Source organism: Cydia splendana, chromosome 6, assembly GCF_910591565.1.
Source record: "Cydia splendana chromosome 6, ilCydSple1.2, whole genome shotgun sequence".
Taxonomy (NCBI): domain Eukaryota; kingdom Metazoa; phylum Arthropoda; class Insecta; order Lepidoptera; family Tortricidae; genus Cydia; species Cydia splendana.
Window position 1 is genome coordinate 22399636 of NC_085965.1, and position 27289 is coordinate 22426924.

The 27289-nt window shown below is 38.1% G+C and overlaps 2 protein-coding genes across 2 annotated transcripts in view; one reads left to right on the plus strand and one right to left on the minus strand.

Moving 5' to 3' along the window:
* The window catches only part of LOC134791574 (prominin-like protein), a 40964-nt gene extending 19764 nt beyond the window's left edge, over positions 1 to 21200 (plus strand). Inside the window, exons 22-25 of the mRNA XM_063762623.1 lie at positions 7770 to 7820; positions 14746 to 14901; positions 15564 to 15644; positions 16467 to 21200. Of these exons, the coding sequence (XP_063618693.1) occupies positions 7770 to 7820; positions 14746 to 14901; positions 15564 to 15644; positions 16467 to 16479 (301 nt within the window). The 3' untranslated portion in view covers positions 16480 to 21200. The remainder of the gene's footprint in view (positions 1 to 7769; positions 7821 to 14745; positions 14902 to 15563; positions 15645 to 16466) is intronic.
* A 1683-nt stretch (positions 21201 to 22883) lies between these two features.
* LOC134791660 (sodium-independent sulfate anion transporter-like) overlaps positions 22884 to 27289 on the minus strand; it is a 52285-nt gene continuing 47879 nt past the window's right edge. Inside the window, exons 7-13 of the mRNA XM_063762744.1 lie at positions 26941 to 27105; positions 26254 to 26441; positions 25739 to 25853; positions 25136 to 25281; positions 24880 to 25047; positions 24100 to 24447; positions 22884 to 23038 (exon numbers count right to left, since the gene is read on the minus strand). Coding sequence (XP_063618814.1) covers positions 24241 to 24447; positions 24880 to 25047; positions 25136 to 25281; positions 25739 to 25853; positions 26254 to 26441; positions 26941 to 27105 — 989 coding nt within the window. The 3' untranslated portion in view covers positions 22884 to 23038; positions 24100 to 24240. The remainder of the gene's footprint in view (positions 23039 to 24099; positions 24448 to 24879; positions 25048 to 25135; positions 25282 to 25738; positions 25854 to 26253; positions 26442 to 26940; positions 27106 to 27289) is intronic.

Consider the following 27289-nt stretch of genomic DNA (forward strand, 5'->3'; position numbering starts at 1 on the left):
TAAAATACAAATGGCGGAATTAATGCCTAACGACATTCTCAACCGTAAGTTTTGTATTGTTGATTGATCAAGCGAGTGCAAAGCATACAATATTTAATTTAACTTTTGTAAATTTAGTTTTTCCAAATTATTCTAAACGGCGTAGGGTTACATTTTTAGGGTTCCGTACCCAAAGGGTAAAACGGGACCCTATTACTAAGACTTCGCTGTCCGTCCGTCCGTCCGTCTGTCACCAGGCTGTATCTCACGAACCGTGATAGCTAGACAGTTGAAATTTTCACAGATGATGTATTTCTGTTGCCGCTATAACAACAAATACTAAAAACAGAATAAAATAAAGATTTAAATGGGGCTCCCATACAACAAACGTGATTTTTGACCAAAGTTAAGCAACGTCGGGAGTGGTCAGTATTTGGATGGGTGACCGTTTTTTTTTGCTTTTTTTTTTGTTTTTTTTTGCATTATGGTACGGAACCCTTCGTGCGCGAGTCCGACTCGCACTTGCCCGGTTTTTCATTCAGTTTTAAGCTATGCTCGCGAGGTCTACAGAGGGCCTACCGGAAACCACGTTGCTCACAGCGCCACTAGTTTATTAATTTCCTTAAGTTGTAAACAACGATCGGCTTTAACCGCGAAAATCGAAGTTTGTAAGACTTCGAGAGTTAGACCAAGGTAAATTGACAGGACAGACTGTGCAAGTGTTTTTTAATATCATAATTTAATAGAAGTATGACGTTTAAAATAACACTTATAAAATAGCTTGGTAGGACTCATGCCACTCTAATTACGATGAGTAAAAGAGAAAGATGTCCATGCAATATTCGGTGTTCGCGGGTCGCGGGGCCTGCCTACCGCTGGGCCCGCTGGCATTCAGACGAACTTTTTTGACGGACGGACTCTGACAATTACTTACTGCACTCATGACTACGACGGGGAGTACGGGCCCATTTATTAATTTTGACGATTTTGTTATTGGATAGTCTGTTGAAAATGATATATAGATAGAACACCATTTCACAAATTGACCAAGTCAAGTCCCACTGTAGCGCAATAAGACCTCAGTCTTTAATATATAAATATGTTTTTATAAATACTGAAATACATATACGTATACAAAACACCCATAGGCCATAACTTAGGAACAAATATTTGTGCTCGTCACACAAATAGATGCCCTTACAGGATTTGAAACCGGGACCATCGGCTTCATAGGCAGGGTTACCTACTATACCAGACCGGTTCTCAAAACGATAACATGCTATTTATGAAATAGACGAGCGAAATTAAGAATCTTAAGTGATATTGATCACTCGTAATACGAATATTACGAGTGATCAATATCACTCGATTATATTATTAGTCCTTTTAGTGGTAATAGTATTGAACTGAAAAATGCCATCTAGATGTTCGTATTTCCAATGCAAGGTCATGAGGTCATGACCGGTCAAACGTCGATGTTCCGCTCACAAAAGACGGTGAGATTTGGAAACTTGGATTGACAATACGGCGTATTATATCTATAGGTTTGTATTTATTTTTAATTTAATATGTGCTTATTTTAGATTTCAAATTGTTCGTATCGCCGCCTGCGCAACCTTGCGCTGTCTCTCAAGGCCGCGTCTGTACAGCGACCCAAACTGCACACTCAGATTTATAAGGTGCGTCTGTGTGCGTAACCAAACTAGGTACATACATAGGCAAGAACGCCAGTCATGCGTGCCGTCACGTCATGTGCCGTCCTCTCCTAACCAGACTTCTTTTTAATAGGGGCGACAGGAACAGCATGCACGGTTTGAAACTGGAGTCGGTTAGTGGTGCACCGCGAAAGACCGATCCTTAGGCTTATGATGATACACTTGTAAGTTTTACTTACGTAAATAGGGACACAGCTATGCCACAGAATGAGAGATAAATATTGTTATCGCATTCTAACAAATAGCTTTGTCCCTACTTACGTAAGTTAAACTTACAATTGTATCTTAGGCCTTATTGATATTTGCAACTTACGTCAAATTTAAAACATTAACTATTAAGTATGTACATACGTTGTATATTCATTCGGAAAATTATTAAGTACGTTATATGCCTGTAAATATTTGTTTTAGTGCAAATATGAGTATAGTGGTTTGAATTTTAAAATAATATGAAATAAATTGTGTTACTGCCTTTTGTACGAGAATGACATTTTTTAACATGAAGTAAATTTTTAATAAATAAATATTATAGGGACATTCTTACATAAATTGACTAAGTCCCACGGTAAGCTCAAGAAGGCGTGTTTTGTGGGTACCTACTACAACGATACATATAATATAAAAATACTTAAATACATAGAAGACATACATGAATCAGGAACAAATATCTGTGTTCATTATACAAATAACTGCCCATACCGGGATTCGAACCCAGGACCTTCGGCTTCATAGGCATGGTCACTAAGTACTCACTACCCGCTAGGCCAGACAGGTCGTTAACCTTTATCTTTGCAAGGTTCAAAATATCTTAAATATAAGGATTTTTTTAGTTTTACTCGCCTATTGAGCATACTAGACTATTCAAAAATAAAGAAAAAAATCCAACATTTTCCAGTTTCGGAAAATCATATGTATCATATTTGATACAATGCCAATCCCTCGACATACTAGTTACCTACTATTTAGAAGAAAAATGTGGATTTTAATAAAAATAAAACATGTAATGTAGCAGAAATCATCATTTATTGCTAATTAAAGCATCATCAAAATCTAAAGCATCAGATGACTATTACACCTGTAAATATAAATTATATCTACGAATACCTGAACACATTCATGGAGGATAAATTCGATCCCGTAAAGTTTCAAAAAAGTCGCCAACAAAAAGTTGTGTAAAATAGGATAAGTAAACAAATAATTAAAAAGTATTTTTTTTACTTAGGGGGCATTTTTTGCCATAAACATATTTTTCCGCGCTACATGCTACGGCGTAGTAAACCTATTTAGAGGACAACTTGGCAATGTATTAAATGTAATACAATCCTTTTGATATGTATATTTCTGAGTTCTTGACAATGTATCAAATATACTACATAACAGTTTCATGTAAATATTCTGTGTATTAAATGTTTTCAGATTAGACCACAATGTAAATATTTATGCCCTAACAGATAGTAAATGCATCAAAATGTAGATTATGGAAAAAATATAAAATAAATAAATAATTATTAGGGGACATCTTCCACAGATCAACCTAGCCCCAAACTAAGCAAAGCTTGTACTATGGGTGCTAAGCGACGATATACATACTTATATAGATAAATACATACTTATATACATAGAGAACACCCATGACTCAGGAACAAATATTAATGTTCATCACACAAATAAATGCCCTTACTGGGATTCGAACCCAGGACCATCGGCTTCGCAGGCAGGGTCACTATCCACTAGGCCAGAACGGTCGTCTAAATATAATAAGTACTTATCTAAGAAATAAGTGCCAAACTTTCAGTGCGAAACGAAATCTGTTGTTTCCGCGGCGCCATGTTGATTATTACTAATTAATTTAAAATGACACTTGTGTCCATTATTTTTTCCTATAATAAAGGAGGGTAGCTCGACATATTTATGACAAAATTATTTTGTTAGATAATAAAGTGAACCTGCTAGATTGTTTAAGGTTCCATGTATCACGGGTGTTACAATGCCAAGATAAGGGTTAAGAAATCGGTTAATTGTTTGAATGGATTGGCAAGAACCAGAACAATTAATGAACAAGAATATTTTTTCTTTATTTAATGGAGTAAAAGGGGCATTGAGGTTATTCCGATACTTAGATTTTTCGGCGCGTTCAGCATAATGAAATGAACTCGAAAGTTACAAGTTGATTGTTTTCAAAAAAGAAATCCTAATTACACTAACAATTCTTTTTTAAATTTCAATGTAAAAAAAATGGACCCCCCCCCCTTTCAAGTAGGTCATGGTTACTTTTTTTACTCCGACATACCCTTAATATTTCCCCTCCTCTTATAGTCGCTAGAGCGTAAACGTCAAATGCCAACTCATGGTAGCCGTTGTGAATAAGCTACAAAACACTTTGTTAGTTAAATAAAAAAATAAATAAATCGGAAATACAATTATTTAATTAATTTATTCAAAATCATGGAAAAAAAAACGTTACACACATTTTTAATTGCCATCTTAAATATTATAATGTAAAACACGCAAAGCAACATCCGTTCATAAACAAGCTCGTTCCGTCGCCGCGCCGGGCACTAGCACAGTGTTCAGTGTTCGCGCTAATCATCTCTCTCGTGTCTAGTGTGTCTACTGCACAAATTAGATACCTAATGAAACGATGGGTATGTAGGTACCTAGTTTTTTCAAGCCACTCATATATTATTATAGTTTTTAAGAAGTAACCAAATATTGCAGGCTTAGCACAGGAGGGCCGCGCCAGTATCTCACGCGCGAGATAGGCTACTCACTCTTTTCTAACATAATTAATTCGAAAGGGATGGATAGTATATCTCGCAAGCTAGATACTTTCGATGCATTCTTGTGCCAAGACAGTAAAGTAGGCTCAGTAGATCAGAGAGAAAAATGAGAAATAATACGAATCGTTATTTCTTTGTCATACAGGTTATATTTTTGCCGCCAAAAAAGATATTCAGACTTGAATTTGTTTTTGGTTAACCTAGAACTTTCTTTGGTTTTTGGATTGAATTTTTGGAAATGTTACTTTTTGTTACTAAATAGGTATTCCCCCTGAACATTAGGTGACACTTAAATAGCCCAGCTTTCGCACGTATCTGTTAAAATCCGGAGTCCTATTTGAAGGATCTAGCTCATAATATGCTATACGTAGTTTATTTATTTCAAAATATCGGAATAGGTAAACTTGGTTTTCCCGGTTTTTCAATTTTGGGAAACCGGTTTTGTGACCCCTATTTGTGATCCCCTTGCGTAATTAATGAACGTCCTCTTACTAAACATATAATAAGTACTAATTTCTGATTCGGGAGGTCCTATCACCGACATCGAAATTTCTTTAAATTTCGCTCGTTATGGTAGGCCCTCTGATGTTTGATATCATAACAAATTAAATAGGTACCTACAATATCGTCAATAACCTAACTTTCCTAAATCATTGATACACTTTAACCGTATTATTTCAATTTTCCGCATAAATTATGAGTCATTCAAGATTTACCTCCGACGTTTCGAGGACGGCGTTGCCCCGTCGCCGCCATCAACGCCGTCCTCTTCGGACTTCGGAGGTAAATCTTAAAACTTAAATACATGAATAAATTGTGAAAGTTTAAATAAGTATAGTGTTGTTCAAAATTATCTGAAGTGATAAATAACCATTTACTTACCCGACTACCTGGCTAGTCGAAGGTCACTGTGAGATTTTCTATTGTTTGAGTCGTGTATCCTTTTCGAGTTTAATGATAAGGAATTGGTTGTTGTTCTATTAGAAAATATGTTTATTTATATTCCTCGGACCATTACGTTCGCATGTTGTGACTTAAAGTTTATTTGCTTACTGTTTATTTTAAAACCTTCACCCCTGTTCATTAATATATTTATTATGGGTACTGTAATATAAAAATATTTCATTAACTTATTAAAATCAGAAACATTGTAGTGGGAAGTACCTAATATAACACGAATCCCGGAATGCCCACTGCATATCCGTATCAGCAGAATGATTGAGGTCATTAACCCCGTGTGGCACCGACTTTGCTGATTACTGATTATTTCACCTGAAATTGGGATTAGGTATTAAGCGCTTATCACACTATACCCACATAGTGAAACCGCAAGAGTGTGTAAACTGTCTAAGGAGACACTTCCATAGGTATTTAGGTATTTGTTGTAAGTGTTGGCCTTTCCTTTTTGACACAAAATGGTCAATTGATCATCCTTACAAAATACCTACTCATTCCTTTCCTGTATACATGGTCTTTTTTATTTGATAATAAATCTAAGACAATACGGCGTTATATATCTCTAGGTACCAATATAAATTTTTAATTTAATATGCGCATACTTTTTACTTACGATTTTATTTAACGAACGTTTCAAATAGTTTCTATCGGCGCAACCTTGGCCTCTCAAGGCCATGTGCACGGCAACCAATGCAACGCTTAGCGCCCAGAATTATTTATTAAAACTGATCATACCGCAATGCGTTGTTCTTTTTGCCCTAACGTGATGCGTAGGTACCTACTAGATAACTTCAGTCCAGCATAAGAGTCGCTCTTTGATTATGCATTATTGTGTATCTCAAAGTCACAGGTATGCTGGTTTACTCGAATGCTCGTCGTGCCGAAGCAAGGTAAGCGATAAGAACACGACCTGTGATTTGTAAGGAAACTTTGACTCCTTACTAAATTACCATTCAAACTTCTATTTACAATACAAAAAATGTAACCAAAAAAACAAAAATGTCAAATTGATTTCATAATCGTAAATTGACTTAAAGTATGTAAATAGATTTTAATTTTGTCGCCGATGTCTGAAACGCCATCTAGTAATAATGAACCTTAAAAATGAATGTGATATGTAGGTTTAGTGCGTGAATGCTAGAACAGATGTCGCAAGAGAGGTGTTACGACGCTATTTCAACTCATGTTTGTCGTAAGAGTATTGTTAGCTCCGTGCGCCATCTAGTTTGTCACTGTGAACTAAAAAATTAGCTACAAGTATAAGATACTTAGGACGGTGCGCTTTTTTAGTATGGGATTGGGTATCTGTACTAGTATTATATGATCTGTGCCTTGGCTCATTTTGGTATTGGTGCGTCCGCTACCGTGGCGTGTGCTCTTCGACCTTATAGCGGCTTGCACGATACCCTTGCTCGCTGGATTCAACCTTAACGACTACATCATAAGGTGCATTATCCAGCGGACAAGCGTTGCTCGGTGTTCCTCCATGTTGTCGTACATTGCTTGGTCAGTACTCAGTATCATCAGGACCTTCACTGTATTGCTCGAATGTAACCCGCAGTGTATTCTGAACTTTCTCGTAGACATGTAAACTATAGTTAGACTATTTATTAGTACGTATATTTTTTTAAATTTGATTTACTTTACTTTTATGTTCCATCGACACCATCATTAGGTATAGAGTGTATATATGATAAGTATTAAGATTTACTGTAAGACTATAACCCACTAGGCACACGTAGGACGATCAATGACTTATTTTGGTTCTTAGACGCTTAGAAGCGCTCATGTCATTATTTTGCCGGACCCTTTGACATTTGCTACAAAATGGCGGCGTGATAGGATTCGTTCACAACTTTTTTTTGCTTGTCCCCAACACAACCTGTATGCCCCCTGTGTTGTGAACGGACCCTAGCGAACTCGAATGTCCCATATCCAAAAGTCCAGTAAAAATTTTGAATTTGGCAACTTACGCTTACACGCTATCAGTAAATAATGACAAGTCGATAACATTAAAGCTTAAAAGAACACGCTACGCACGAAATGATCTGCCTCTTTAGTATCCTCGTTTGGGCGCCAAAATGTAACGTTCTTACAGTATGTGTTAGCGTAAAAATGCGAATTTCAAAAAAGTACGAGTATGCTTATTGGCGTTCATTTTGTGCGAATTGCGTGCTGAATGAATGACTGTACGAGTGTATCTACACATAAAGTTCGTAGTAAAGAAATCGACAAATGCCGTCATTATTAACTGATAGCGTGTGAATATTGTGGTGGGACTCGATTCGCGGCATGCTGCGTACGCTGCTGGCTGATGACCGTGTGTTGTCTGTTGCAGCGAGTATTTGTATGACGCGTTCGCGGACCGCGATAACGTACCCCTTGCCAAGTAAGTGCCCCACGGACACCTAGCGACCCCTAGCCACTTTCCGCTAGCTTACCTTGTGTTCCGCCTGTGTGTTCGCGGCCTTACAACGCTCTAACTCACGCTCGACCAATCGGAGCGCGGCGGCGCATTTGAAACGCGCCGTGCGTTGTAAAGTTGGGGCTACACGTTCGCATGATGCTTTTTTCGGTTTAGGTATACTATTTTAATACAATTGTAAATAAACACGGTATAGGATATCTTCTAATGTAAGCTTAATTTAAAGTTATAAATATCGAGAAAGTTTAATCGATAGCATGAGAAGCATGTCGACTGTAAACTAACGCACGGCCGCATGACGAGACGGACCCTTCCCCTCTGTTCTTTCTGTTTTTTTACTTCTGTTATTTTCCACGCCAGGGACCATTTTAACTTTAGTTTAAGGATCGGGTTTCGCCCAATTTAAAATCGTTTCGGTATTCGAGAGATCGTATCAGAGTTTCATCGCTTATTTTCTTGGAAGTTACCATCGATTAAGTTTTGAAATAAAAATAATTAAGTGGCTCCAGTGAAATGATCTCTCGAAGCCGAAGCAACATAGAGCTCGCACTAAGTGAAACGGAATGCAGAGGGTCGAAGCGCAGCACGCTGGACATCGAGGGCAAGCTGGCGTCGTGGCGGGGCCTCGCGCCGTCCGCGCCGCCCGGCGGCCCGCCCTCCCCCGCGCGCACGGCGCTGCTGCTGGACGGCGGCGACGTGGTGTGCGCGCTCGTGCCGCCGCCCGCCGCGCTCATCGACGACCTCAAGACTAGACTCGACGCCAAGGATGAGGACAACGAGTCCGGCATTCACGAGTCCGAGTAGACTGTATTTTAGTTTGTGTAGAACCCGGTGAAATCTGATCGAGAGTTATGGTGGTATCGGCTGAAATAGGTCGTGCGCTGAATGGACGTAATTTAGGGATAAGACACAAACATTTATCAATAAAATTTTAGCTTTATGTCTAAAACAAAAAGTCATTCATTTCGATGATCTATTTTTGAGGATGGATCCTTTTCGCTAAACTACGTCCGGTGTGCATTTCAGTTTTTATTTAAACTTGCCGATGTAAAAAAACGACTAAGTATTATTGTTAGAACTCTATGTCGCATGTAGCGAAGTTTTACATTTCTAATTAAAATTTCTCGAAATTTTAAACATTTTATAATTGTAAAAATTTAACTACGAAAGCATTTTTATTGAATCTCATTTATTGTATTTGCTATTTTTGCATCTGTTTTAACGAATTTATTTATTTTTATTCGTAATTAGTGGTTGACCAATTTACTGTAGCCAAATTACTCGGGTACGAATCAAAGTTGACATTTATTGTCATCCATGACTAAAGTCCTGTGCATACAATACATTCTATCAAATTTGACCCTTATAGTGTGCACCGGGCTTTATTTGATATTTATAACGATCTGTATGTTTTTAGAACCATATATGTCTTTGAAAAAGGTGACCATGATATCCAAAATAGTCTCCTCTCTCAAAGACTATTATTGTTGTTATTCAACAACGCTGCGTCCAATTCGTATTTTGACCATTTATCAAAACTTTTGACGTTTTGAGTATTGTTGTTTGGAACGTATAACGTTTCTCGTCAAGCTAGGGTATATTCTCTTATTATTATAATAGGTTAGGTTATAAGTATCACTCGACGCTTTCGCTTGCAAACACGATACGTCCATTCATTACCTTGTTAACCGCTTATGCCTCGCTCCGCGTTTTTGGATATTTGATCAAATATTGGACAATTTGAACCAAAGCGACTCCAGCCTTCTATAGAGTACGTCTACATTAGGTTTGCATCGACTCGACAGTGGCAAAAATAAAATCAAAACATCCTTTTATTTTGAAATACGTACATAATTAGATCTATAAGAAGTTTTTTTAGACGACGAAGACCCGCAATGCGGGGCTTCTTTTTTTTTCTGTTCTATTTTAATTTATTGGAAGGTTGCAACACGATAATTCTAATACTAATTTCGATGCCCTTCAAAATATTAGGAATTCATATTTAATGAAATGAAAACGGGTCACCAGGCAGGCACAACTGGTAGTTAGGGGCTAACATTTTTAGCTAATCTTTTTTCCACTGCTACTTGTTTTCTTTGAGCTAGTGTTTGATCAAATATCCAATAACCAATCATATAAACTAAACGCAACGCTGGTACAATTTTTGACAGTAGTGTTTTACAATAAATGCGTATATCCATACTGTAGCTTGACATATCGTATGATAACGTTTTGAGCAGTTTTGCAGATAGTTTTGATAATCACATACGGTAGCTTGGATAGAATTTGTCAGGAGTTAGAGTAAGAATGAAATGACTGAGATTGAAGGATAGTCTGCGTATCATATCGAAGTTGATGTAGGTAGCAGTTATACATTGGACGATCACACTGTTGCTGTATTTGTTTGGTTTTCATGCGATGATCATAATTATCTAGATGACTGTAATAGTAGTTTATGTGACTGCTACATAATGAAAGGCATTAAAATACGAGTGTGGGTTTATGAAACGAATGAAATGAGTTTCATAATAGTATCACACGAGTGTTTTAATGCCTAATTATGTACAGTTACATACACTGCTTTATCTACACACATATTATAAACTTTCTATGATATATTCACTAACCTCATATAACAGCCGACATTGGGGCACTTTCCTCTCTGGCGGAACTCGCGGATATGAGCTGGCGTCTCCGAAATATCTTTATCGCACATTTTACACGAAACTTTTGTTATAGTTACTTTAAAAACAACAAAACAAATTATTTTTTTCTTACAAATTAATTAAAATATAAACTGTACGTCAAATGGCGGCAACTTTTTTCACGCATGTCACGCATCCAAAGTTTTTTTTTTAATTCAGAGACAAACTAGAGTCGGGGTCGATTACCATATCGTCCGATACCAACTTACATGCGGGATTTGTCAATATTGTATGCAATTGTCATTTGATTTCGAATAAAACGTCATCTCGACTGATATTAGAATAGGGGTCAAATCAAATTGCTTTTTTTATTCAGAGATGTTCGAAATTTAAAATGCATTACCAAATCGATTTTGATATAGTAATGAAGCTATTACCACATTTTCACAGATAAGAAATTTGCTGTAACAAAACAGTTTATCGTAATGTGGGCCATTATTTACGGATTTTGAAGGCGTCATAGAGAGTTTATGATATGTGTGTAGATAAAACTAACAATTGAATAGCACAAATACATTGATCCAGTGGTTTTGGGTTGGTATTTTGAATACTACTGAAAATGGTAGGTAACGGATTTTTTGGTCTGATGATATTTCTGTGGTATGGTTAAAAAAACGAATGTGTCGAAACAAAATTCGGTCGAAATAAAGCGATTGTATTCGAAGCAAAAACAATGTTTCTCATACGACATCTGATGTCATGTCTATTGTCATTATCCCTTCGGTCATGCAGTGCCATACACAATTACACATATCAATGTAATTGTGTCATTAGACTCATTAGGGCCGCAATCCACTACCGCTCTTGACGTTTCTCCAGCGATTTATATTTGAGCGCGACGCGGGGATGTTATCGCGTTCGCTTCTCATTTAAATCGCTGAAAAATTGTCAGGCCCTTACAGAGTCTAAGTCAGTGGTGGGCAAAGTACGGCCCGCGGGCCAAGTAATAAAAATGCATTTTTGCTGTAAATCTGGCCCTCCTCTGAAATTCCTTAAATTTTTGGCTCCTCATGAGGAAAGTTTGCCCACCACTGGTCTTAGTCATCGTCCTATGTAATCTACATGGAATATCAGCAACATATTTACGTAAACTAATATAAGTGCAATGCAGTGAATTGATGTACCCAGTATACCATTTACCATTAACTGTATTCCCTGTGTGTTGTGCGTACGCTAAGTCTTTTCGATGTTTTACATTTATACCTACATTGTAAGGTAACAAACTTAGGATAAGAAGTACTTTTCTGCTATTTATGACGTCACTGTTTAATTTGTCATTCTTGTTAATATGGTTGTGGTGACATTTGACCTAATATATATCGATATTTGCAGGTAGAAGCAGTTAGAAATCTATTGATTTGATTTGACGTTGGCAGCTTTTGAGTTTATATAAATCTGATTAAAAAAAAAACATTAGTGTCGTAATCTCATTTGTAGCAAAAAAGGGACTGCACTAATGTAAGTAGTTGATAAGTTAGTTGTAAGTCCAGGTTAGGGCCGACGTCCAGCGGCGGCGCGATAGGTAAACTATACATTTGTTTGCGTTGCTTTAGCATGCGATATCCGCGGCACACCGAGCTTCCGGATAATTGAATTAAACGTATTATTTGCTCGATATGAATTCTATATAGACCGTGCGCATTAAACAGACTCCAATCATACCTTTAAACGAGCAATTCTTGTACCTCCTTCTTCCTCGCGCTATCCCGGCATTTTGCCACGGCTCATGGGAGCCTGGGGTCCTCTTGGCAACTAATCCCATGATTTGACGTAGGCACTAGTTTTTACGAAAGCGACTGCCATCTGAGCTTCCAACCCAGAGGGGAAACTAGGCCTAATTGGGATTAGTCCGGTTTCCTCACGATGTTTTCCTTCACCGAAAAGCGACTGGCAAATATCAAATGATATTCCGAAAAGCTCATTGGTACGAGCCCGGGTTTGAACCCGCGACCTCCGATATATTTATATATTTCGGGGATCTCGGAAACGGCTCTAACGATTTATGGAGCTCCTGTGCTGTATTGCCTCCTGCAGTTCACGCTCTTCCTATAATGATTTCTTTTAGGTATAAAACAAAAATAAAATTACGTGATTCGGTAACTCGACCGTAATTGCGACTTGCGTTAAAAAACAATTGCCTGAAACATACTGTGGTTTTGATGCATTGGAGACAATATGTTTTAACTTTTAATGTTTTGTGGCGCTTGTGAATATTAAATATATATTTATAGAATAAATAGAGCACAACGGAACTAAAATAATGTCAATTTTTTTAGTAAATACTGGGCATATTTTATATTTGAAGTAGTGTTTGTTTAAAATTAATTAAATTGAGTGGGAAAAGGCGCAGGACATTGGTAGATTTTACATATTAGTACATTTTAGTATGCAGTACATTTAGTACTTGGACGGGTAGAATTTAGAAATATTTTATCCAACTGTTTTTCATATATTTCTAGCCACATATACCTAGCTTTGTGTGCCGCGGCATCCTATATATGTTATATGTTAACAGCTTATGTGTGTGCTAACTTTTCGAGATCTTTCCATTCATGTTTACTTGTTTAGTGCACTAAATCAGGCATGTTTGTCTCCTAATACATTTTAATTACCTAACTTAAATCATCACTACTCCTAATTAACTCCCTTGTGTCTCTTGTGAGACCAATCGACATTTAATAAAATTATAATGAGCATGATATAATTTCACTCTGATAATATTTTACTGAAATACTTTTCTAAATTACGACGAGACTTTTTTTAAACTGATATCTAACTTATTCAGACTACACATTGTAAAAATATGCACATTTACCTTTGTTGTTTATTTTTAAACTTAAAATCAACTGTGCTAAATGAGGAGACAATGTTGAAAAGAAAAACGGTGAAAAGAAAAATAAGTATGTAAAACCTTTTAAGAACATAAGCAGACAGAAATCAAACTAGTTCTTAATTAAAAATTAAAAAGACAGTAACTATGTTACAAACATAAAACGTCTTATTAAAACATTTGTCCATTAAAATTATTTCTTACTCAAAATAACGTACCTGTAAATTATAAATTCCATTTTTATACTCCAGATACTAGAAAATTAATAAATGTTCAGAAATGAATGAATTAATGTGATTTATTAATGTTAATTAGAGAAATTAATGTTTAGTTGCCCAATCTACTCGGGACCCGATCTGCCGATCTGTCATATTGCTACAAAACCAGGTCAGAACCCTTAGTGAAAATTTCATTGCATACTCGTACGTCACGCTATCGAATGAAATGTATCGAATGAATGGGTACAGACGGTAGAGTGGGCAATCTAACTATCATTTCAGTATCTAGTATAGAAAAGGTAAGTTAATAGGCATTCCACTATTTGAAGTTGATAGTTTCACACATTTTCAGCGTTTTTCTTACACCATTATTCTCACTGAAACCTGTGAAGCTAGAAGTTTTTCTGTGGAGTCAGTATTGCCAGTGAATTTTCAGTGCAATGTGCAGTCGATGTCACGCTTGCCATTGCGCACGGTAGCTTTTGTGTGCAATACACGAATATATTTAATTATCGTTAAATACTAGTATTATTTGGGCGACATAACGAAAGTTTGACAATCGATTCAATTCACGGGACAAGTTTAGGTAATTGGAAATTACCATAAAAGTCAGACATATTGAAATAAGGCCGTGCTACATGTTGTCCAAGCCTTCGACAGTTCAATGGCCTTCCTGAATTTAGTTGGGTCGGGGCGCAATACAATTTGATGGCAAACCACACGAAACCTGCAAGCTTACCGTAGCTGGAAGCCTGGTTCCTTTGCTAGCCGAGAACCGTGTAGCACGTAATAGTATCAGTCCGTTTTAAAATTTTCAATCGTTTGCTCGTTTTCGCTGTGTCGCCCGAATGAACGTCGAAGCGTGTTTAAAATGTTTGTTGCTCTAGAAAAAAAAGTTTAAAAAGTCGTTCTTATACGATATATGACATGGCAGAAGACAGATCAGGAGGTAAATGATAATGGTTTACCTACTGAGTTTACAGTTGTGCTCTGAATCTCCAAGACCTTTGTACGATTAGGTTTTCCCTATCTTTGATAAGTGTCTGGTTTCTTAATACATTTATTATTTTTGCAACGAACATTTTCAACGCTTCTCCAAAGTTTGTTCAACCAAATAAGTGAGTGTTATGTTATAGCGCCTACAAGGCAGAGAAGCGCGCGGGGCGAGAGGCGCGGCGCGGGGCCGGGGGGGCCGGGGGGGCCGGGGGCGCGCGGGAGGAGGCGCGCGGCGCCGCGCTGGCCGCGCCCCTCGACGCACACCACGCGCGCAGATATAATGATATGGCGCCAAAGTGAGTACACACACACACACACAGCTACACGCACACATCACACGCATGCACCTATGCGCACTCTCACACACCTGATGTTTCAAGTCTAGCAACGGGTATTCACCGTGCTGGACGAAAAGTGTACAATTGAAAATAGACACGATGTATGTAAAACGCACGACTTTTAATTGACTTTATATAGTCAGTCTCCAACCTATAGGATATCGAATACTACGCAACCTACGTGCCCTAAATATAACAAAGATATGGTAACTTTACCTTGTATAACCAGACCTTTACTGAAGTGAAATCATAAATAGTTAAGACAAGTTTAACTAGCAATTGACTGGTAATGTTATAATTTTATTATGAAGCACCAAAGAGCATGTTGAACATACATTCGCTACTGCAAAGCCAAAAAAGTGTTAACGTAATACGGTGCACAAAGTCTTTATTTATTTTATTTATTTTATTTATTTTATTTCAACATGTTGAATGTTACTGCAACGCGTATGAAGTGTTACAGCAACATAATTTACGACGTTACACCTCATCTCGGTGAACGTTTCATTGCACGTTGCAGAATTTGTTACTGTAACACCAAGTGTTACAGTAACAAGTGTTCGTGCTCGCATGTTACGCGCCGCGTTACAGCATGTTGAATGTTGCATTGCGTGTTGCAGGCACTGGGAAGAAGGCCCACCCCGCTACCACGGACCCACTGAGTACGAGCGGCCCCCTCCCTACTACTATCCCGGACCAACGTGAGTACGCTCACTTGTATCCTTATTTTAGGTACTTAGTACTTTTGACGGCCAGTTGCACCAACCTCAATTACTCATCTCACACTCAGCAGTGAACTATGAAACTTCCGGTACTATAAAATTTTGCAAAATCTTTAACGGTGGCAGACGGTTTGGTGCAACTGACCCTTAACCCCCCTACCTTTTGTTTATGTTCATATAATAAATTTATTCATCTAAATATAGTTTACATCTATCGTCAATGTCTGTAGGTACTATATTTATATTGTTAATCTCTCTTAATAGTAAATGCGAAATAAAATGAACCCCCATCCCCATACAAAGAAAATATCAGTTTCACCCTATTTTACATACATACTTTCATTTCATTTAATATTGAGTATGCAACCAAAGCGCTATTTTCAGGGTGCTATTATTTCTTTAACTTAAGTGTTACCTAAGTTAACTTTTTTTTATTATATTATATGTATATCATTTTATATGTTGATAAATAAATATCGTCTCGTAGTCTGCTTTATTTTCTTTAGAAAAAAAATATCTTAATAAAAATCTTTGAACGATTCCCTATGCTCAGACATTTCGAAATCTCACAAATTGAATAGTCCCTATGCTTATGTTTCTAAAGGTGGTGGTTACACGTAATTTATGTGCCTAATATAATTCCGCTTCTTGACGCTAGATGTCGTCTACGAAAATAAGCAGCGTTTTTGTTACGAGCATGTCAAGGGGATTGGCGCGGTCTAGTATTATTTTATGAGTCTAAGCTAATGTTTACCGTTCAAAATTCAACGGTATTCCACTAACATACGGTCTCTTTTCCAGTGATAGACAGTAAACTGGCCCTCACGGAACTAGACGACGACCTGCTGAAATACTGAGACCGCTCCGCGCGGACCTGAGAACAGAAAGGTTATAACTACCACAACTGATGTAGAGCGATTTGAACTCTATGCGGTTCGCGCAAGACTCAATTTAAAACGAAAATTGTTGAAGAGCCGTTGAGGTTCTTGAGACGATACGTAATGAGTATTTTTCCAATATAGCCAAGCCTTGAGGTTATATCGATATTATTGCCTTTGACATATGACATATTAATTAATTATGCAACGATGACATATTTGATAAGAATGATAATTCGGAAGGTAACAGAGTCGAACCGAGCTAACTCTGCATTTCATTTGTAATGACAGAGTGTGTCAGTGTCATCATTCATGTCAAATTTCTATGAAAATTTAGCGTTTATAATGATACTGCCACAATTTGTTCTGTTCAAAATGGTGGCAAACAGACCTATCTAATTTGACTAAAATGCGAAAAAGGTAATAATATAGATATTTATAATGGCATTCCATTTAGGTCTCCCTTAAGGGGATGTCCCCATAGTTAGTTGTTGCAAGATCTTTGTCTATAGGGTAATGAAATCGTAAGTAGTACTGTACCTTAAGTGATGTTCATACTCAACAGTAAAGATTTTAGTCCGACATAGACGGATCAATTTGTTATGTAAGTTAATATCAGTCTCACTTTTGTGTCATAGACGATAAGTATCCTTATTGATAGATGACAAAAAGTGACAAGTGACACTTTGCAAAAACTAGTTTTTACGAAAAAAAGGAAAAATCCATTTTAAGTCATAAGTTAACCAATAACATTTACCTACTTTTTATTTACAAAAACATTAAAAAAACATTCAAAATATATAAAACATTTAAAAAAAGTAGAAACCAAACAAAAAAAAATTGACGAAATTGACCTAAACTCATATTACCTACATTTTTGCCTTCTTTTGGCCTCAGAAATGCGTGGTTAAAATCTTTCGGGTTCCTTGTACCTACATATATTATGCAAATTATTGGTCCGTCTGTCACCAGCCTAAACTTTACTGTTGTGTTACGGACAAGTCTGCCAACTACTATGTGATGGTCAGATCTTTAATTATACAACATTAGTGTTAACGAGTCGGCCCGTCTAGCCGGAGTCTCACAGTAACTGCCATAAATTGACTGTCATTTAGTATTTTTTACCGTTTGAGAAGGCTTTAATTTCTAACGAAATGCGCATAACTTGAAACTTAAAAAGGTGCGTCCACACTTCGATATTTTTATTTTGTGTCCATAGTGGCATCGTACAACCTTATTTTGTGGCTTTTCGAGAATATGACAGATGTCAAGACTTTTGTGGTGCTGCCACCTATTGCTTAAGAAAAACATATGTAAATCTTAAAGACACACGGGTGTGGACGTACGTAAAACAAATTTAAAAAATACACGAGTACATAATTATGACAGGCCGTCCCATGAAATGAACATTTGAAAACATTAAAAAGGAAATAAATACATTATAAAAGATCATTAAGTTATGCGCATTTCGTCTTAGGCAATGTTGCCGCACAAATATTGGGAATTTTGAGTTATTCTCTAATATGAATTAATTATAAGTAATCTAATTTAATCGCTACAATGATTTGTTACGAAAAAGACAATATCGCCAAACTTTGTATTGTGAACGCACCGTAGCACCGCTTATGTAACGTAGTTAGATTTATTTAGAAAAGTACTGTTTTAAACAGCTTAAGAGCAAAGAAAACCGGTACACTTTGGATATACATTATATTCAAAGTAATCCTTTTACAATGCCCAATTTTTTCAGACAAAAAGTTTTCGGGTTTCGGTAAAGATGCATTTTGAAATCGTCTATATCGACAGCAAAGTACCTTTTGCCTGTGAACGTCACTTAAATATCTAAATAAGTGGTGTATCGGTGCTAGGCTCCTATTTAACCACGCAAAGTCATATAGCGTACTCGATGTGGCAGTGAAGTAAGAAATGTCTCAGATCACATGTAATTGTCGGTCGAGGCGAAACCGAAGTCGACAAACATATGATATGAAGCTTTTTTATTTACTGCCCGAGGTGTGTATACTATTTTTCTGTTCGATTAAGTGCTGAAACTTCGTTAAGTGCTGAAAGTTGAAGCTTTCCGCACGGGGAACAGAAAAAAATGATTTGTGCGTGTCGAATAGTGGTCATAGAAGGGATTCGATGCATTTATTAATAAGGTTAGTATACTCGGCCTTCGGCCGCTACTCATTTATTCTTATTGTAAGCTAGCGGCCCGCAACTGGCGAATCATAGATAATTTATGCAACTACATATTAGTCACATCACGAATTTTAATCTATGGTCGTCAGTACGTCTGACCATCGCTCGATGACTTATACAGCTAAATATAAATTTAGGTTATAATGTCTTTCCTGTGTCCGAAATGGCATGAATTTTGGCAAAAGGAAATATTCGTTTTAACCAAAAATGACTAAAGTAAGGACTCGTAGCACGAACAATTTCGTACATCAACCCGCCAACTCCTATCTCTATCGTACGCACGTAATTTTACTGCTGACCAATAGGAAATGACGGTATAATGTACGAAATTCTTACTGGTTAGCCTCCTTACTATAGTATTTAAAAAAAATCGTCAGCGATGGTTGTAAGTGGTAGCCCTAAGAAGTCTAGTGAGTTTGTATTTTACAAGTAAAGAATCTTAGTATCCGCTCGTCTGTGGGCGAGGATAGGTCCTATTTAGTTAATTATTTGGTGATTATCCATTATTAGTAAGTGATTTTTTTAATTGTTGACTCGGTGCGAGAGAGTGCAAATTTTTATTTAGGTGTATTAAATGTGTCATATTGTATTCGTTAGTTAGGTTTGAGACGAAAAAAAGACTGCCAATCTCGATATGAAGTTGTTTAAATTGTGTTATAGGTGGCGCCTCTTTTGCAAAGTTTCTGGGATTGTTTTCAAGTGACAATCATCTATAGAAAACTCCAATGTGTGGAAATTATCACATTAGTTTTTTCGCATCTGTCATCCAGATAAATTTGTATTTCGCGATTGACTTTTGCTGATTAAAGCGATCATCATCTCATCTACTGCTAAACTCCTTTGATTAAAACGCCATCTAGTGAATAAATTGCGAATTTTTAGATAGAGTTAAACCACGCTAGAGTAACGCCATCTAGTATAATAGTTATGGAGGTTGGACGTTGTATGGAGCTCGGCAGTCTGTTTTACTAGTCTCTGGTTAGGCGTATGTAATGCCAAATATGTCGGTGCGCCGCGGCTAGCCGCCGCTTCCCTTTCCCCTGCTCACTTTACTGTAGCGGGACTTCTGATCTATTTGATATTGTTTTTGGGTAACACTATGTAATTCCCACAAAGTTCGAAAGAATTATTATTGTTTCGGTTATCGGAAAGCATCTTCCGCATTTTTTTAATATTTTTATTTTATGGCTACTTGATCGGTTGAGAAATACTTACACTTTCAAGTTTGATTCTTAAATATATTTTTCGTTTGATCTTAAAATGATCTATTTTCGTTTTTAGTACTTAGATTTATATAATAGGTATATCATTAGTTAATTTTTATTACAGCGGAAAATGGATTTAGTAACCGAAATTATGGAAATATGCTTTCGGACTAATTTGGGAACGATGTGTTCCCATCTTTTACCAAGTTACTGCTCAATCCCCCGTTTTTTATAAATTAAATGTCGGTGCTATGTTTGCATCAAGTTTCGGTTCAACAGGGACCCTTTTTGGTTCATTGTATTGTATTTGTACAAACAGCAACACTCCTGTACACCGGTGGACCTTATTGCAAAAGGCATAACGTCCACCGATGTACAGTTAACAGTGTGGCCGATGGTACATGTAATTCGTCACAAGTAGGATAAGTTAGTGTATCAAACTCTACGTTTCGTATGAACTAAGTAACAGTTAAACTTATTGTAATCGTCAATTTTGTCTATAAATAAATATATCGAATGACTAGTTTCGCGACGGCGCTAAGGAAATTTCGATGTTAAAGTAATATTGGTATGAATGAAATTTCAGCTGCGCGTTGTCGTGATGTAGATTAACTGTACCACATTTTAAGCTAATAAACTTAGCATTCACACCCTTACTTTTCTCACCACAAAGCGTTCCTATCAATAATTTAACTTAAAACCAAGTTTGAATGACACTTCGATAGCGCGATCTAGAAAATGCTTTTGAGAAAACCATGCCATCTATTGGGTAATCAGGTCAAGTTAAAATCGAAATCTAAATGATTGTATGGAAAGAGCATTGTAATCCTAAAGTCATATTATTAAAGTTCATTCTTGAATAAAGCGGCGTGAGTTTCTGCAGACAGCAAAAGGAACTGCACGCCACGAGTTGGCGTCTGCGAGAACTCGATCGCATTCTCTCTATCGCACCAATGCATCAGTGCGAGCGAGATGGATTGAGATCGAGTTTACGCAGTTGCTAAAGTGAACGTTAAGTGTCAACTGGTACGGCTACTGGTGAGATTTCTGCCAAAATATTGTGTTCATGTAAGTTTCTTCTAGACTGCTATAGGTATAATGTCTTTGCTAGGTTTATTAGCCATAATGTGGTATGGTCTGGGCCAAATGGTGTAACTCAAAAGATCTCTCTATTCAACGTTTGAGTTACGTTACTACGCCCAGAGGACAGAGAGCCTACCGCGAACGACGTCGACGTGTTGCCTCCCTGTCACACTAACGTACGAATTTCAAGTGCGACAGAGAGGCAACACGTTGAACGTGGTTCGCGGTAGGCCCTCAGAAACGAAGCGGGTCGCTGATATTGAGCTACGTTTTTACTTTTCACTCTATAAAATGTGGAACACTTCTTTTAAGGTATTTTAGTACTTGAAAAATGAACCTTAATGTGTTATAATTAAGGTCGATGCTGTAATGACATGTGACTTTTGCGTTGCGTCATTTTAATGCCTGTTTAGGGTATTTGGGATCTGGAAAATTAACCTTAATATGTTACTTTTAAGGTCGATGTTCTAATGACAGGTGGCATGAAAACGGAGCTCGAATCGGCGCTCGCGCAGAAGCGTACGTAGTGTAGTGCGCAAAGGCCGATTGTAATAAATAAATACACTTCATTATCTCCCATATTGTGTTTTATTGTCAACAGTTCCCTATCCTTCAAGTTTTCCTACAAGGGGCTGTCCATAAATTACGTCATCGATTTTTGACGATTTTGGACCCCCCCCCCTAAAATCATCCAAAAATCATGCTTTGAATGACCCCGTTTCCTCCTACGTCATGCTACCGTCATCCGGTGTCCAGACCCCCCCCCCTAATTTGAAATGACGTAATTTATGAATAGCCCCCAAGGTGTTATGGTAGGAGAGCCCAAGAGGGGATTTTTGTTTACTCGAGCGCGTCAGATTAAGATATGAACGATATCTTGCTACCCCGTGTAGTTTACCTTTACCCCTTTTAGCCATCTATGTTGAGCCCTTGGTTGGTGGGGGGTTGGTGGGGGGTTCAACAAATTGTTAAGCAGATTGTGGATTTGGTCATATTAGTCCAAATTAACGCTATAATTGTGCTATTACTAAATCTGAAAATTAATTGCACGCATTTCCTTAATCTGACGGTTACAATGTAAAAATTAGGCGTCAAACTTGTATTCGTCAGATTAAGAAAATGCCTACAAATAAGTGTTATATTAAGTTATAGAAAAAAATATATCATTAAAGTGCACAAAAACGAACAAACCCACAAAGTGCTTAACGAATTTTTAACCCTCCACCAACCTCCCGCAATTTAAAAAAAGTTGTAGACGCTACCCGGCGGAAAAAAAACTTTATATAACTTTTTTCTTATCATCTAATATTTCGATTCCAACAGGTCTGTATGACGCTCGAGTAAAGCCCGATTTAGCATTGTGGGCTTCCCTACTATTATCGTTTGCCCCCGTTCCTGTTAGGTACAGTCGGCATGAATAGTAGCGAATAAAACAACGCGCCAAAATTATCTGACACCCTCTAATACTCTTCCAAATGGTTGTCTGGAAGATTGCTCTTCAGCGATAAGACCGCCTGTCTTCATGTATTATGTGTGTCCCTCTATTTTTGAGGTAGTGTAATGAAGAGGATTGGTATTGTATTCTATTCTCTACAAAAATTAGATTCTATAAATATGTTTTCTATCCTCCTAAGGCCCAAAGTCCTACCTATAGTGCATACTTCTTCAGTTCGATGAAATTTAAATTATATTCAATTGGAACAGCGTCGCTTTTGCTTTTTTCCGTTCAATTTACAAACAACGCAAACTCAACTCTATTTCCTATACCTTAAGTTCAAATTTCAGTGGCAAATATTAGATTTTTCATTTGTATGGGCCTTAGGGGGCAATCATAAAATGATACAAGCAAATATAACGAACATGTCTTTATTAGTTACAATAAGAGGCACTCACTTAACATAACAATGTAACTACCTGCTTACAAACGCTAGCTAACGACTAACGATACTATAGCTAGTTCATAAATACTGTCGGTGTCGACCAGAGATCAGGCTCGGCTTGCATTCTGAAAACAAAAGAAGAAATATTAGGTCCTTACCTATGAAATTGGCGTTTTTGTTCATAGATATAAGTCTGATCCTAGTTTTTTTTTTTTTACAAAAGTACATACACAATTACAATAAAACTACAATATGATTTCGCCAAACTGCTTGACAGCAATTAATTGTTATTTTTTATTGTTAAGTGTTCAGAATTAAGCCTTGAAAATAGGTCTTTTCATGTGCTGTCGGTTCGAGTATTAAAATTACTTATATTTTTCTAATGGTACCAATTTTCAAGAAATGGAGATATTGAAAACATACCTTAAAGGTGTCAAAAATTACTGGAAAAATTTTGTTTGGTTTGAATTAGCCATCAAAAAAATATCCGCAAAATTAATTGTATGGAAATTCGTGTTTCGTTGAAATTCTCCGAACAAAACGCCAATTTCATAGGTAATGACCTAATATTAGTACAAACAATCCCGAGAGGACGGCTCATGGTACAAGAAGCTGGTAGAGTGTAGACTTTGGGGAGAGTCGCGCCCAGCAGGGAAGCCAAAACGTTGGTCAAAAGAACAACTGGATTGAATTGGGTACATTGAGCGAAAAATATACCAGAATGGCAAAAAGTTAAGGAGGCTTACATCTAATATTGAAAAGGGCTAATAAGAAGAAGTAAAAAGTGGTTTCTAAATGCCTCTTTTGGCCCCACCGCGCAGCACAGAGGTTATCCGCCAAGCCAGTTTGAATTTGACATTTCTTGCGCGAAAATATAGGTAAGTATAGTAAACTAACAATTGAATGAGTTTAAACGCTATTATTGCTTGGTGAGGGACCTACGTAGTGTTGATGACCTAACGTAGACATCGGGATTTGTTTGACGATAGTAAACAAAACAATCCACCAAGTAAGCTACATCTATCTTATGCTACCTACCACACATCTGCGTCTTGTAGCTTCAAGACTATGGGAAAAACATAACACATTGGCGACGCATGAAGGAAGGAGCGTACCTGGACGCCTTGGAATACGCTCTATGGACGGCTTCACGTTGTAGAACATGATCAAAGTACTTCATACTCACACGTGATATGAGGAGCAGGTGGGGGCGCCACTCGTCGTAGAAGCCGGTCTAGTTCAGCGCGGCATGAAGCGTGGAGGAAGGAGCGTGGCCGGACGCCTTGGAACATGCTCTCTATGGACGGCTTCACGTTGTAGAAGATGATCAAAACACTTCATACTCACACGTGATATGAGGAGCAGGTGGGGGCGCCACTCGTCGTAGAAGCCGGTCTAGTTCAGCGCGGCATGAAGCGTGGTGGAAGGAGCGTGGCCGGACGCCTTGGAACACGCTCTCTATGGACGGCTTCACGTTGTAGAAGATGATCGCTTGGCCGCGCGCTTCGAATTCTTCGATTAGAGTCTTTATGCCCTGGAAATTATAAATTTACGTTAGGAATACATGTGAAGATAAATATTTGTGAGCTGAAAATGAAAGAACAACTGACAAAGTAAATTGCTTAGGAATTATAAACGGCTAGAAATGGGTACAGCGGGTACAGCAGTTTTAAGCCTTGGTTTCACACATTTTTGCATGATGTTGAGATTGCTAACTGTCTTAGTAGGTCATGCTCGAAACAGGTCGACTAATATGTCTGTCAGTCTATAAATATTACCGAGATACCTTTCAAGAATCCAGAATGAGGATTCGATTAAACATTATCCGTGGAGTTACATTATCTGCTTATTAAAAGAAGGACATAGATTAACATAGCATAAAAGCGCACGAAGTCCGTCGAAGCTGTAATGAGACGGGGGTATATTTCGTTTCTCTGAAGCTTATGACACTGAAATTAACAATTACCTTGGCCGCGGTGAAGTCGGCCGCCTGCACGTGCGTGGCGTCCAGCACGAGCGGCACGGAGCGTGCGCTGTCGGCCGCCTTGCACAGCGCACGCCGCACGAACTCCGCGGAAGGGAACGCTAGGGAGCGGTCCACGACCGCTACTAGGTGCTCGATGCCGTCGCTCGACTGAAAATATAAGAACACTGGTCAGTTTTCTTTTTTCAGACTTCTCAATATCTACAGATCTCCAATGACGATGATCTGGTAAACTCACCACGGCTCTGGTGACCTTCACCGAAGGTCTGGCCGAAGCGTACAGCAGGAACATGAGGTTGACGGCGATACCGATGACGATGCCCAGCTCAAGCCGCGTGAGCAGACACGCTGCGAAGGTGACCACGGCTGGGATGATGTCTAGCTCTGCAACAAACGTTTACATAACGATACTAACATATTTTTACTGTAGGTTGTACCTAACACGACACAAAAAGATAAATCATACATAGACTTTTTGACCTAGGTGAAGAACCTCTCTGTCTTAAGGATTATATAGACTATAAATCGATTTCAGTAGGTATCAAATAAGTTTACGAGTGGGGAGCATTTGGATGATTTGAAGTCGGCAGTTAATAATAATGCTCGTTCTTAAATATGTGATTACAAAAGGGAAAGTACAAAGTGAAGGATTTATCAGTTGAGGACGAACGATACTGGAGGTGGGCCCTTGTACCTATTTATTCTCTCTGCGACCTAGAACAGCATTGTAAAAATCCATTAGTCCAGTGATGTCATAGACCAAAATTTTTCAGAACCAAAAACTTACCTACTGTTCCAAGCAATACAACAATTAAGATGTCATGCATCCATCTGAACTCACTCTTAGTCCGCCAGATGGGTTTGAAGACGTGCAGCTCCATCATGAAGACTACGGCAGCGATGATCACAGCGGCCAGCGACGCCTTCGGGATGAAGAAGAAGTATGGCGTGAAGTACTGCAAAATAAGATTTATTTAGATTACCTACATGGACGAAGATAGATTGCGATTCATAAAAATTTTGGGGACAACAAAAGGAAATTTTGCGAACACTGGTTTACCCGGTATGTAGGTAAAATTGCAGATTAGCAGGACGTAGGTAATTCATGCTGTTCAACGGTCGCATGGCACATAGCTCTAATGTTTATTCGCATCCAAAAGATGCTGGAGCCCAATGTCAAATGGGGGCCAGTAAGAGCTAATGCTGATCTCGATGATGATTATTTATTGTACTTCACAGGTGCCTTTCCCATTAACGTAGTTTTGGTTTTGGACTGTATTAAAAATTGTGACCATTTGCTTCACTAGTGGTCTCTGTATGAGTTATGAAAGCCTTGAAAAGCAAAAACCAACGTACCTGTAGAGACAGCAGCACCAGCGCCCCCGTATAAAGCCCGCCAGCAGTTGTCGCTACGCCACTAGCATGGTTGACAGCTCCTCGGGACAACGCCCCTGACACCGGCATGGACTCCACCAGTGATGACGCGATGTTGCACACGCCCAGCGCAAGCATTTCTTGCGTGGCGTCCACGTACTTACCCTCCGCTGGAAAGTGTTAAAAGTTGGAATGCTTTGGTACCTATATTAGAAAATATTCTTGTATCTCAATGTGGGTATGTGTGGTATTGGGCGTTTGGGACCGTTCGATTGATTTGTTACACTTGATAGGTGTGGCCAATGCAGTAAAAAAATCGCATCGTTTGGATAGTATGAGAAGCAGAAGTAGGTACAAACAGCAACACTCTTACCTGTCTATTAGTCGACCTTATTACAAACGGCATAAGGTCCACCGATGGACAGTTAACAGTGCGGGCGATGGTACTATGTGGACTCCACATTTTGAAGTTAAACAAAAGAAAAAGCATTTTAAATGTAGCTTACGAACACTACACCATTAACATTTCTGAAAATGCTAGGAAGCAGATATTTGATCACGTGCTATTTGATCAATAAGCCATAGAAAATGGATAAAAACTATAACAGTTTAAATAAAAATTTCATAATTCACACTCTGATGCAGATTTTGAAGGTGATAAATACTCACAGAAGACCTTAGCTAGCGCAATGTTCTCGAGAATGGAGAGCAGAGGCACCACAAAGATGGCCGAGCCGAGCGTGGATGCCATCTCCATGAAAGTGTAGGTGTGGTTGCCCACTGTGGCCGAGAACGGTGGCGGTGCTATCGCCGGTAGCCCCGGCTTCACCTCGCCTGCAACATACAACGGGGGGATAAAACTAACAAGTAGTACTCTGTGAACTTAGTAAGGCGTTCGAGTCTGTTTATCGAGTAATCCTTCTCATCAATCCGGTGTTATATACGCGTGTGTAAATTTCTGTAGTGCTCTGAATGAGAAAGAGTTATGAAGAGAGCGGAATTCACTCGAAAGGGTATT